Source organism: Pongo abelii, chromosome 4, assembly GCF_028885655.2.
Source record: "Pongo abelii isolate AG06213 chromosome 4, NHGRI_mPonAbe1-v2.0_pri, whole genome shotgun sequence".
Taxonomy (NCBI): domain Eukaryota; kingdom Metazoa; phylum Chordata; class Mammalia; order Primates; family Hominidae; genus Pongo; species Pongo abelii.
The window spans coordinates 140,180,416-140,193,830 of NC_071989.2; the positions used below are offsets into that span (position 1 = coordinate 140,180,416).

Here is a 13,415-nt window from a genome sequence, read left to right on the forward strand (position 1 = left end):
TTTGGTTCTTTATCTTATAATATAAATACATATATTTAAGAAGCATATGGAATAATTTTTTTTCTTAACTGATTAAAAGTAAATGACAAGAACCTCAGTAGAATTTCAACACAGAGATGTATCACAAATAACTGGAGAATTTTTAATTTTTAATTTCATATAATTTCAGGCAGACATTCTGCTTTATAGACTTTGACTTCACACTCCTGTCTTCAAAGTAGTGAAAATGCAGCCACAGCTGTTTTTTCATGCCATTTTTATTATGATATCTGGAGAAAAAAATAACAATGGATTACTTTGTGTAAAAGCAGTTGTCCAATACTTACTAATAACCAGTCTGCAGGGGAGAGAGCACTTAATGCCCAGGTCACTCTAGTTTCAGCCCATCAAGCCTTAGGAAACAAATCCAGAGGCCATTAAAAAAAAAAAGGGATGGCATTGAATCTATAAATTACCTTGGGCAGTATGGCCATTTTCATGATATTGATTCTTCCTACCCATGAGCATGGAATGTTCTTCCACTTGTTTGTATCCTCTTTTATTTCATTGAGCAGTGGTTTATAGTTCTCCTTGAAGAGGTCCTTCACGTCCGTTGTAAGTTGGATTCCTAAGTATTTTATTCTCTTTGAAGCAATTGTGAATGGGAGTTCACTCATGATTTGGCTCTCTGTTTGTCTGTTATTGGTGTATAAGAATGCTTGTGATTTTTTGGTAGCTTGATGCCATCCCCATCAAGCTACCAATGACTTTCTTCACAGAATTGGAAAAAACTAAAGTTCATATGGAACCAAAAAAGAGCCCGCATCGCCAAGTCAATCCTAAGCCAAAAGAACAAAGCTGGAGGTATCACGCTACCTGACTTCAAACTATACTACAAGGCTACAGTAACCAAAACAGCATGGTACTGGTACCAAAACAGAGATATAGATCAATGGAACAGAACAGAGCCCTCAGAAATAACGCCACATATCTACAACTATCTGATCTTTGACAAACCTGAGAAAAACAAGCAATGGGGAAAGGATTCCCTATTTAATAAATGGTGCTGGGAAAACTGGCTAGCCATATGTAGAAAGCTGAAACTGGATCCCTTCCTTACACCTTATACAAAAATTAATTCAAGATGGATTAAAGACTTAAACGTTAGACCTAAAACCATAAAAACCCTAGAAGAAAACCTAGGCATTACCATTCAGGACACAGGCATGGGCAAGGACTTCATGTCTAAAACACCGAAAGCAATGGCAACAAAAGCCAAAATTGACAAATGGGATCTAATTAAACTAAAGAGCTTCTGCACAGCAAAAGAACCTACCATCAGAGTGAAGAGGCAACCCACAAAATGGGAGAAAATTTTCGCAACCTACTCATCTGACAAAGGACTAATATCCAGAATCTACAATGAACTCAAACAAATTTACAAGAAAAAAACAAACAACCTCATCAAAAAGTGGGCAAAGGACATGAGCAGACACTTCTCAAAAGAAGACATTTATGCAGCCAAAAGACACATGAAAAAATGCTCATCATCATTGGCCATCAGAGAAATGCAAATCAAAACCACAATGAGACACCATCTCACACCAGTTAGAATGGCAGTCATTAAAACTGGAGAGGATGTGGAGAAATAGGAACACTTTTACACTGTTGGTGGGACTGTAAACTAGTTCAACCATTGTGGAAGTCAGTGTGGCGATTCCTCAGGGATCTAGAACTAGAAATACCATTTGACCCAGCCATCCCATTACTGGGTATATGCCCAAAGGATTATAAATCATGCTGCTATAAAGACACATGCACATGTATGTTTATTGTGGCACTATTCACAATAGCAAAGACTTGGAACCAACCCAAATGTCCAACAATGATAGACTGGATTAAGAAAATGTGGCACATATATACCATGGAATACTATGCAGCCATAAAAAATGATGAGTTCATGTCCTTTTTAGGGACATGGATGAAATTGGAAATCATCATTCTCAGTAAACTATCGCAAGGACAAAAAACCAAACACCGCATGTTCTCACTCATAGGTGGGAACTGAACAATGAGAACACATGGACACAGGAAGGGGAACATCACACTCTGGGGACTGTTGTGGGGTGGGGGGAGGGGGGAGGGATAGCATTGGGAGATATACCTAATGCTAAATGACGAGTTAATGGGTGCAGCACACCAGCATGGCACATGTATGCATATGTAACTAACCTGCACATTGTGCACATGTACCCTAAAACTTAGAGTATAATAATAAAAAATAAATAAATAAATAAATAAAAAGGAATATTTGGCTCATCCCTTCTAGGACATGCTGAGGACATGTTCTCTTTGGAGAAGCAAGGAGATCTTCTCAATAACATTCTGGTGGAAAGCCCAGCAAAAATTGCTGTCAGTGGCCATCACAGGGCCTTTAACCCCAGCCTTGTAACCTGGAGCACTTGATCCAGTTGTGCTTTTCATCCCTGTCCTCAGCCACCACCCGGGAAGAAGCCTCTCATATTCTCTTGCCCATCCTTCCTTTGCATTTTCTACCCTTTATTACAGTTGAACCCAGGTTCCATCCCAAAGACAGGATTGATTCTGGGGCCTTTGCCCCCACATCTTGTGCCAAGAGATCCAGAGTGGAACCAGCTTTACCTAGTTAACACTGCCACTTTCATACTATCATATACCTCATCCTCTGGCCAAATCAGCCTATATCAATGGCTCTGAAATTTTGTTGCATCTAAAACTACCTAGGATTTTAAAATCCTGGTATCTAGGCCATCTTCCAGACCAACTAGATAAGGGACCCACATATCAGACAACCAGGAAGGTATGATGTGCAGCTAAGTTGAGAACCAGACACGTGTATCTTTGCTATTCAAAGTGGGGTCCATGGACCAGTTATGTCAGCATCACCTAAGGTTGTGAGAAATGTAGAATCAGCAGTCCCATTCTAAATGCACTGAATCAAAGTCTCCATTTTAACAAGATCCTCAAGCAATTCACAAGTACATTAAAGTTTGGGAAGTGCTGGCTATACTTACTACTCTCTACTCCTCCCTGTTTACTGACCTCAGACACTGCTCGCTCATTAAAGACTTTGCAAAATGGTTCACAGTCATCCTCTCCACATGAACTTCTGGGTAACTTCCCAAATGGCTAATCAGCCCACCCAACTATCTTGTCTCACCTACCCTTCAACTTCTCAGTCTTCAAATACACATCCAAGGCCATGACCTATATTTTCCCTCGCCATCACCTATGGTGCATCATTTCTGACACTTTACAATACTAGAGACCCAAAAGTCATCTCTAACTACTATTCTTTCTTATTACACTGCACCAGTACCTATGTTAGTCACTAAGCCCTGTCAATTATACCAATAAAAAATTTCTAGTTTAAACTGGTTCTCCTAAATCCTACAAAAATCCTAAATCAGATCCCTGAGGCGATGACCTGGAAATCTGCATTATTTATAAGTTCCTCTGGTGGTCTGAGCACCACATTTTGAGATACACTAGCTCAGATACTTATTTTTCAACTTTGCTCACTGGAACTTTTGCAAAACTCCCACTTGGCCTTTTTTGTTTCTAGGGTCATTTCTTCTTCTCAAATCACCCCTATACTTCCTGTGAGAATGAGCAAGTAAAAAGTAAATTTGGGCCAAGTGTTGTGGCTCATGCTTGTAATCCCAGCACTCTGGGAGGCCAAGGTGAGCAGATTGCTTGAGCCCAGGAGTACGAGATCAGCCTGGGCATCATGGTGAAACCCAGTCTCTACAAAATACATAAAGATTAGGTAGGCATGGTAGCACCTGCCTGTAGTCACAGCTACTTGGCAGAATTGCTACAGCCTGGAAGGTCGAGGCTGCAGTTAGCTGTGATCACACCACTGCACTCCAGCATGGGCGACAGAGCAAGACTCTGTCTCAAACAAACAAATAAAAACACATATATACCTCTATTGGGCTTGTTTTACATATCTGACTTCCTCTATGAGACTATAAACTTTATAAAGACAACTATGTCTTTATCTCAATATCACCAGCAACTATTTCTAGCATATGATATCCAGACTCAATAAATGTTTGCTGAATGAGTGAACCAAATAACTGGAGAACTTCATGTTTTCATTCTATAACCATATGACCTAAAACAACAGACTTAAAAGGCCTCCAGGATGGCAAACTAGTTTGATTTCTTTATCCCCAAGGCACTGGCTGGCATACTTCATCTCTGTACTTTCCCTAGAACAATGGTTCTGTGTCAAAGACTATACACACTTACCTGACATATTCTTTACATGAGGTGGCATAACCAAATTTACCATCAATGACACTAACCAGTCAGCATATTTTAGGCTTTTTGCAATTTGATAAAAACCAAAGAACAGGCTGGGCACGGTGGCTCACACCTGTAATCCCAGCACTTTGGGAGGCTGAGGCAGGTGGATCACAAGGTCAGGAGATCAAGACATTCCTGGCCAACATGGTGAAACCCTGTCTCTACTACAAATACAAAAATTAGCTGGGCATGGTGGTACGTGCCTGTAATCCCAGCTACTCGGGAGGCTGAGGCAGGAGAATCGCTTGAACCAGGGAGTCGGAGGTTGCAGTGAGCTGCCACTGCACTCCAGCCTGGCAACAGAGTGAGACTCCGTCTCAAAAAACAAGCAAACAAACAAAACCAAAGAACAGTTTTCAAAAGGGAGATGAAGAAAGCTAAACTTGAGAAATTAACCTAACCTATAGAAAACAAATAATTATTGCATAATGAGTGATTATTATATATCCCACTCTTTACAAAGATTATCTCTAGTCCTCACAACAATTATTTGAGGTAAGAACTACTATTTTACCAATTTTACAGATAGGAGGCTAAAATTCAGAAAGTCTAAGGAATGTGCTTATATAACAGTTAGGATTTGAACTTAGGGATGTCCTATTCTTAAGCGATTTCTACTACCATCTTTCGGATACTCGAATTAATATGTTTCCACTTCATTTGTCATATATCTGTGTGATACTTCTGCCTGCTATTATTATCTAGAAAATCAAACTTCTCACTAAAGATAACATATGCATCCAGTTAAAGACTGTGATTCTATAGTACTAGACTGAGATATGAATTCATAACACATAACTTATCGTCTCTTCTGGAGCTCAAAATAAAATTAAAAAAATCTTAAAATTTACTATAAGGATAGCTGCAGGTTTTGTCTGATTAGCCAAAAGGTATTATTAGACTTCTCTAACACCTCAAAGTTTAAAGTATCCTCTCTTGGGTTCCTACAGTGTCTTGTTCTAGTTCTGATTCTACAAGTAATAAGCTCTGTGAATTTGGGCAAGCCACTTAACCTGGCCAGGTCATTTTTGTTATATGTAAAATGAATAAAATAGACTAATGAAATGGTTCTCAAATGTTTGTGCTTACTGGAATCACTTTCAAAATGCAGGTTCCTGTGCCATATCTAGAGACTGTAGTTTACCAGGTCTGTAGTTATTCTGGTGAGGTGGTCAGAAGGACCACGCATTGAGAAACCTTAGACTAGATGTTTTCTACAGCCTCCTTTATCTGGCTGTCACTATTCCAACGACTTACCCACACCACCTCCTGTATCACATCTCTTTGGTTCACTTTCACCATTGTTTTTTCTTTAATCAGCATAGTGCCAGTTATTAATAAACAAAAATCATACTGATCACAGTCCTAGACTGAAATTCAAAAGTAAATTTTACCCTGTAGTCCTGATTAGATTACTGCCAAAATAGCTAAAACTTTAAATGCCAGGACTAAAAATAGGCTGCGGCATGTTTAAAATAACATGATCACTAGTTAGCTTGGTGCTTTGTTATTTTTACTAATGGAAAGAGACAAGCGGCCAGAGGTTGAAAGGGAAACAGGAGGCAGCTGTTACGGTGAGAACCTAGAAAGAGGCCAGGAGATGGCACCACTAGTTCATTAGTTCAACATTAATGGGGAGGGGAACTGAGGGCAGTTATCTCTATAAATTAAACTAAAAAACTTCAGTCTGAACACTCAAAAGAACCTCCCAGACACACTTTGGTTTTGATTTGTTGCATACTTAAGTCCAGAATTTTGACAATATCTAATGTCAGAAACTAATATGACAGGCCAAAAAGATCAAATTAAGAGTTTCTAGTGTTACTTGTAAATTTTTTCTTTTTTTTTTTTTTAATTTTGGATTTTTGAGATGGAGTCTCACTCTGTCGCCCAGGCTGGTGTGCAGTGGTGCAATCTTGGCTCACTGCAACCTCTGCCTCCTGGCACCTGCAACCACACCCAGCTAATTTTTGTATTTTTAGTAGAGACAGGGTTTCGCCATGTTGGCTAGGCTGTTCTCAAACTCCTGACCTCAGGTAATCCGCCCACCTTGGCCTCCCAGTGCACTGGGATTACAGGCATGAGCCACCACGCCTGGCCAACTTCTTCTTCTTTTCTTTTTGAGACGGAGTCTCACTCTGTCGCCCAGGCTGGAGTGCAGTGGCGCGATCTCGGCTCACTGCAAGCTCTGCCTGCCGGGTTCATGCCATCCTCCTGCCTCAGCCTCCCGAGTAGCTGGGCCTACAGGTGCCCACCATCATGCCCAGCTAATTTTTTGTAGTTTTAGTAGAGATGGGGTTTCACCGTGTTAGCCAGGATGGTCTCGATCTCCTGACCCACCTGGAACTCCCAAAGTGCTGGGATTACAGGCATGAGCCACTGCACCCAGCCCGGCCAACTTCTTCTTAAAGTATAACAAATACACAGAAATGTACACATATGTACAGCTTGATAGGTTTTCACAAACGACATACCTGTGTAAACAGCACTGAGATAATGAAACACAACATTACCAGCACCCTAGAGTTCCCCCTTGTAATCCCTTCCAAGTAATGCCCCCACTCCAACAAGGGCATCCACTATCGTGATTTCCATTATAGTTTAGTTTTGCCAAGTTTTATACTGTATGTAGATAATATTAAATATACTCTACTGGGTCTGGCACCCTTTGTTAAACGCATCATTATGTTTGTAATTTTGTATATAACATGTAATATGTAACAGTTGCATATAACTTTATATTGTTGATTTTCACTGCTATCTAGCACTCTAATGAATGAATATACCATAGTTTATCGATTTTACTTAATGGGCATTTGGATAGTTTCCAGCTTGAGGCTATCATGAACACTGATGCTATTAATATTCTAGTAGATATTTTTTGGTGACACATATATACATTACAGTTGATACATTCCTACAATGAAATTGGTGCGTCTCCAAAGGCCTTCCACCTTTGTAATTTCCAGGGGTCAAGTAGTATGAGGGACATCCCTATTAAGGCGAAGAATGAGGTATTGCATCTGGCACCTCCTATAACCAAAAGGCAGACACAATGCCTAGTCAGCTATTTTGGATTTTGGAGTTAACATATTTCTCATTTAGGTGTGCCACTCCAGCCCACTCACTGAGTGGCCTAAAAAGCTGCTAGATTTGAAGGGAGGCCCAGAACAAGAGAATGATCTGCAATAGGTCGAGGTTGCTGTGGAGCTGCTCTGAAAATTGTGCCAAATGATCCAGCAGATCCAACGGTGCTTGAAGTGTTAGTGGCAGATAGAGATGCTGCTTGGAGCCTTTGGCAGGTCCCTGCAGGTGACTCACATGGTGAACCTTTAGGATTTTGGAGCGAAGTCCTTCCATCCTCAGTGGAAAACTACTCTTTTGAGAAACAGCTTTTGGCTTATTGCCAAACTTTAGTAGCAACTAAGCACTTAATTATAGGCCATCAAGTTACCATGTGACCCATGCTGCCTATCATGAACTATGTGCTGTCTGGCCTACCAAGTCATAAAGTTGGTGTTAATGGCTGCACTCCATTATCAAATGGAAGTGGTTTATGTAAAATTGAGCTTGAGCAGGCCCTGAAGTCATAAGTAAGTAACATGAGGAAGTGACCCAAATGTCCATGGCCCCTACCCTGGCTACATTACCTTTTCTCTCACTGCCTGCTCTGAAGATGACAGGAGGAGTTCTCTACAATCAGTTGACTGAGGAAGAGAAAACTCATATTTGATTTACAAATGGTTCTCTATGATATGCAGGCACTGCATTAAAGTCGACAGTTAGAGCACCTACAATTTCTTTCTGGGACATCCCTAAAGGAAATTGGTGAAGATAAGTCCTCCCAGTGGGCAGAATTGAGAGGAGTGCACCTGGTTGTGTGCTTTGTTGAAAGGAGAAATAACCAGATGTTTAACTATATTCTATTTTTTTTTTTTTTTTTGAGACAGAGTCTTGCTTTGTCACCCAGGCTGGAGTGCAGTGGCATGATCTCGGCTCACTGCAAGCTCCGCCTCCCGGGTTCATGCCATTCTCCTGCCTCAGCCTCCTGAGTAGCTGGGACTACAGGCACCCACCACAACGCCCGGCTAATTTTTTTGTATTTTTAATAGAGATGGGGTTTCACTGTGTTAGCCAGGATGGTCTCGATCTCCTGATCTCGTGATCAGCCCGCCTCAGCCTCCCAAAGTGCTGGAATTACAGGCTTGAGCCACTGTGCCCAGCCGATGTTTAACTGTATTCTAGAGTGGTAGCCAATGATTTGGCTGTACGGTCAGGGACTTGGAAAGAACACTGTATTAGTCAGGGTTCTCTGAAGGAGAGAACTAATAGAATATATATACATAAAAGGGAGTTTATTAAGGAGTATTAACTCACACGATCACAGAGTCCCAAAATAGGCCATCTGCAAGCTGAGGAGCAAGGAAGCCAGTCCAAGTCCCAAAGCTGAAGAACTTGGAGTTTGATGTTAGAGGGCAGGAAGCATCCAGCATCAGAGAAAGATGTAGGTTGGGAGGCTAAGCCAGTCTAATCCTTTCACATTCTTCTGCTTGCTTTTTATTCTGGCACGCTGGTAGCTGATTAGATAGATGGTGCCCACCAAATTAAAGGTGAGTCTGCCTCTCCCAGTCCTCTGACTCAAATGTTAATCTCCTTTGACAATACCCTCACAGACACACCCAGGAACAATACTTTGCATCCTTTAATCCAATCAAGTTGACACTCAGTAATCCATCACAAGTGGACTGAAAAATTTGAGAGGAGGCATTGGACAGACCTTCTTTTTTTCGAGACAGGATCTCACTCTATTGCTCAGGCTGCAGTGCAGTGGCGTGATTACAGCTTACTGCAGCCTCCACCTCCTCGGGCTCAGGTGATCCTCCCACCTCAGCCTCCCAAGTAGCTGGAACTACAGGAGTGCACCACCACACCTGGCTAATTTTTGTATTTTTTTGAAGAGATGTTTTCACAATGTTGCCCAGGCTGGTCTCAAACTCTTGGGCTCAAGCAATCTACTCGCCTCAACCTCCCAAAGTGGTGGGATTACAGGCATGAGCCATCACACCCAGCCAGGACAGACCTCTCTCAATGGGAAAAAAAAGAAAAGAAGGATGTATGCCATAAAATTATCACCAAAGGTGATCTTAGCAGAGGAGGATTTTAATAATGAAGTGAATATAGGATAATCAAGTCGGTGGAAACCAGTCAGTCTCTATTCCAGCCACCTCTGTCAGAACAGGGCTGGGAAAAAAGGCTAACTGGTATCCTCTTTGTTCATGGCTCATGAACAAAGTGGCCACAGTGGCAAGAATGGAGGTCATACATAGGCTCAGCAATATGGATTTCCACTATCCAAGGCCAACCTGGATGCCACTGCTGAGTGCCCAACCAGTCAGCAGCAGACAACAACACTGACTCCAAGTATGGCACTATCCCTCTGGGTGCTCAGTCAGCTTTGTAGTTGATTACATTGAACTACTTCCATCATGGAAGGGGTAGCATTTTGTTCTTACTAGAACAGACACTCGATACAGATTTGCCTTCCTCATACAAAATTCTGCCAAAATTGTCATCCATGGTCTCATGGAATGCTTTACCCATTGTCATGATGTTCCATACAACATTGCTTCTGATCAAGGAACTCACGTCACAGCAAAAGAATTGCAGTATGAGTCATTGCTCCTGGAATTCACTGGTCTATGTTCCCTATCATGCTAAAGAAGCTGGCCTAATAGGATGATGGGATGGCCTTTTGAAGATTCAGTTATAGCACCAGCTAGGTGGCAATAACTTGCAGGTAGGGCAGAGTTCTCCAGAGGGCTATATATATGCTCTGAATCAGCATCCAATAAATGGTACTTTTTTTCCCTCCATAGCCAGGAATCAAGGGGTAGAAACAAAAGTGGCACCATGCATTATTAATCCTGGTGACCCACTAGCAAAATTTATTCTTCCTGTTCTCATAATTTTATGCCCCACTGGCTTAGAGAGGTCTTAGTTCCAAAGGGAGAAATTCCTCCACAGGAGACTAATTCCATTAAACTGGAAGTTAAGACTGCCCCCAGTCACTTTGGAGTCAATAGGCTAAGAAGGGACTTATGGTGTTGACTGGGGTGACTGATCCAGACTACCAAAGAGAATCTGAACTACTACTCCACAATGGTGGTAAGGAAGAATATGTCTGGAACACAGGAGATCTCTTAGGGTATCTGTTAATTTTATCATACCCTGTGATTAAGGTTAATGGAAAACTACAACAACCCAATCCAGGCAGGACTACTAATGGCCCAGACCCATCAGAAATAAAGTTTGTGTCACCCACCAGGTAAAGAACCATGACCATCGGAAGTGCTTGCTGAAGGCAGAAGGAATATGGCATGGGTAATGGAAGAAGGTGGTTATAAATACCTGTTATGATCACCTGATTAGTTAGGCAAGTATCTTTGTTTTCTTCTCTCTCTTATCCCTTTATCATATAATGTACAATGTATTAATAATAGTTAACTTTTATCACAGTTTTTAAGTTACAGGATAGCAAGAAGAAGGGTGAACATTGCCCGAAACTTTGTATCCTCTTCTGGGGAAAGGGTTAGCACATTTTCAGTTTTATGCAGGACAGCTGTAGCATGTTAGGCAAAAGTATGACTTTATTATTGTCTTTATTTGGAGATTAAATGTGGTTTAAGGAGATGCAAATGGATGTGTAGTTGATAAGGAATGCGCTGTGATGGTTAGTTGTGTGTGACGACTTGCCTAGGATATATTACACAATTATTCAGTTAAATACTACTCTAAGTGTTGCTGTGAAGGTATTTTGTAGATGTGGTTAATATCTATAATAAACTTTACATAAACTTGAAGGAGATTATCCCTGATAATATAGGTAGGCCTCATTCAATCAGTTGAAAAGCCTTAAGAGCAAAACTGAATTTTATCTGAACAAGAAGAAATCTATCTGTAGGCTGCATCATTGGCTCCTGCCCAAGAGTTTCCAGCCTGCCATACAGTTTGCAAACTTGCCCAGCTATACTTCTATAGCTCCATAACTGTATGTGTCAATTCCTTGTTTTATTCTCTCTGGAATGGTAATTAGCATACGTTAGGCCTTATTCTATCCTCTATAACTTTCAACCTCTCTTTAATATTTTCCATATATATATAATTGGCTCTTTTTCTTTTGTAGGATCCTGACAAATATAGGATCTTGCTATTCCCTACCACTATGCTGATGTTATCAGAGATAGAGATAGAAAGAAGTCAATTACGTGCTTTCTCCTTGAAAACTTCATAACCTAAGTATATGAAATATGAAAAGTCAGCACTGTAAATTAGGTTGGGTAGCAATATATTATTGTGATGGTCAATTTTAGATATCAATTTGGCTGGAATAAGGGATACTCAGAAAGCTGGTAAAGCATTATTTCTGAGTAGATCTGTTTCTGTGAGGATGTTTCCAGAAGAGACTGGCATTTGAATCAGTGGACTGAATAAAGAAAATCTGCCCTCACCCAAAGTGGTCAGGCACCATCCAACTGGTTGAGGACCAGAATAGAAAAGGCGGAGGAAAGGCAGATTTACTCTCTCTTCTGGAGCGAGAACATCCATTTTCTCTTGCCCTTGAACCTTAGAACTCCAGGTTCCTTGGCCTGTGGATTCTGGGAATTGCATAAACACTCCCCAAGTTCTAAGTCCCTTGGACTTGGACTTAGTGATGCCACTGGCTTCTCTGGTTCTCCAGCTGGAAGATGGCACATCATGGAACTTTTCAGCCTCCATAACCATATTAGCCAATTTTCATTAAAAATCCCCCTCACTGGCCGGGCACGGTGGCTCACGCCTGTAATCCCAACACTTTGAGAGGCCAAGGCGGGCAGATCACAAGGTCACGAGATCAAGACCATCCTGGCTAACACGGTGAAACCCCATCTCTACTGAAAATACAAAAAAAAAAAAAAAATTAGCTGGGCATGGTGGCAGGTGCCTGTAGTCCCAGCTACTCGGGAGGCTGAGGCTGGAGTATGGTGTGAACCTGGGAGGTGGAGCTTGCAGTGAACCGAGATTGGGCCACTGCACTCCAGCTTGGGTGACAGAGCGAGACTCTGTCAAAAAAAAAAAAAAAAAATCCCTCTCATATATCTCTATCTCCTTTAGGTTCTGTTTTTTCTGGAGAACCCTGACAAATACAATTATTAAGTATCAAATGAGTAGCAATGAATTGAGTATTAAAGTAACTTATAAAAAAGAGGGATCTCTACAGACTTAGAGAATGCTCAGGGCAGGTACTGTGGAGGAAATAAGTATAAGAATTAAGAGTGGACATCTTGGTTGAATTGAAGCTGTACATATCTAACTAAATTTCAATTGCTTCATTGGCTGTTTACTCATAAAAATTCCAAAGTGCCACTGACACTTTGGACATTCTGGCTGAAGCATAATGAGGGGAGATGTTAAGCCTTCTAAACTCAAAAAAACAAAGAAAAAACAAAACAAAACAAAAAAACACTGCATTTGGAGTTTAGAAAGCTTAAAAGATTGAATTCCTCTCTACCACGTGGAAGAAGTATGATCTTGGACAAATTCCATACTACTTTAAATCTCAGAGTCTTAATATGTAAAATGAGAATAACAGTACACATCTCATCTATTATAAAGTCGTAATAAAATATAAGGTTCTTAGCACAGTGCCTTTCACAGAGGAAGTACTCAACCAATATGAGGTGAATGCAAAAACATCTCCACATCTCTAAAAAGAATGCTACTAAAATTGAAACCAAAACAATACTAAATTTCACATAATTATAAGAGGAAGTATCCTGGATAAATAGATTTTACATCAGTGTCATATGCTAATTTTTCAAAAGATGAAGTATCTGTCTTTAAAAAAATTATTTTACTCTGGTTCTGGTTCTGAAATCTGACCAGACTTTATTTTTTTTAATGAAGAGACAGGGTCTCTCTCTGTCACTCAGGCTGGAGTGCAGTGACCTGATGATAGCTCACCATAACCTTGAACTCCTAGGATCAACTGATCCTCCTGCCTGAGCTATTCAAAGTGCTGGGATTACAGGCATGAGCCACTGAGT

The 13,415-nt window shown here is 40.9% G+C and overlaps 1 protein-coding gene across 2 annotated transcripts in view; it reads right to left on the minus strand.

The window, feature by feature from the left end:
* The window catches only part of MEIKIN (meiotic kinetochore factor), a 128,007-nt gene continuing 114,592 nt past the window's right edge, over positions 1-13,415 (minus strand). The window contains exon 13 of one of the 2 annotated variants that reach the window (XM_024247389.3): positions 1-269. In XM_024247389.3, the coding sequence (XP_024103157.1) occupies positions 247-269 (23 nt within the window). In that variant the 3' untranslated portion in view covers positions 1-246. The remainder of the gene's footprint in view (positions 270-13,415) is intronic. The other variant, XM_054555918.1, reaches the window with a different exon arrangement.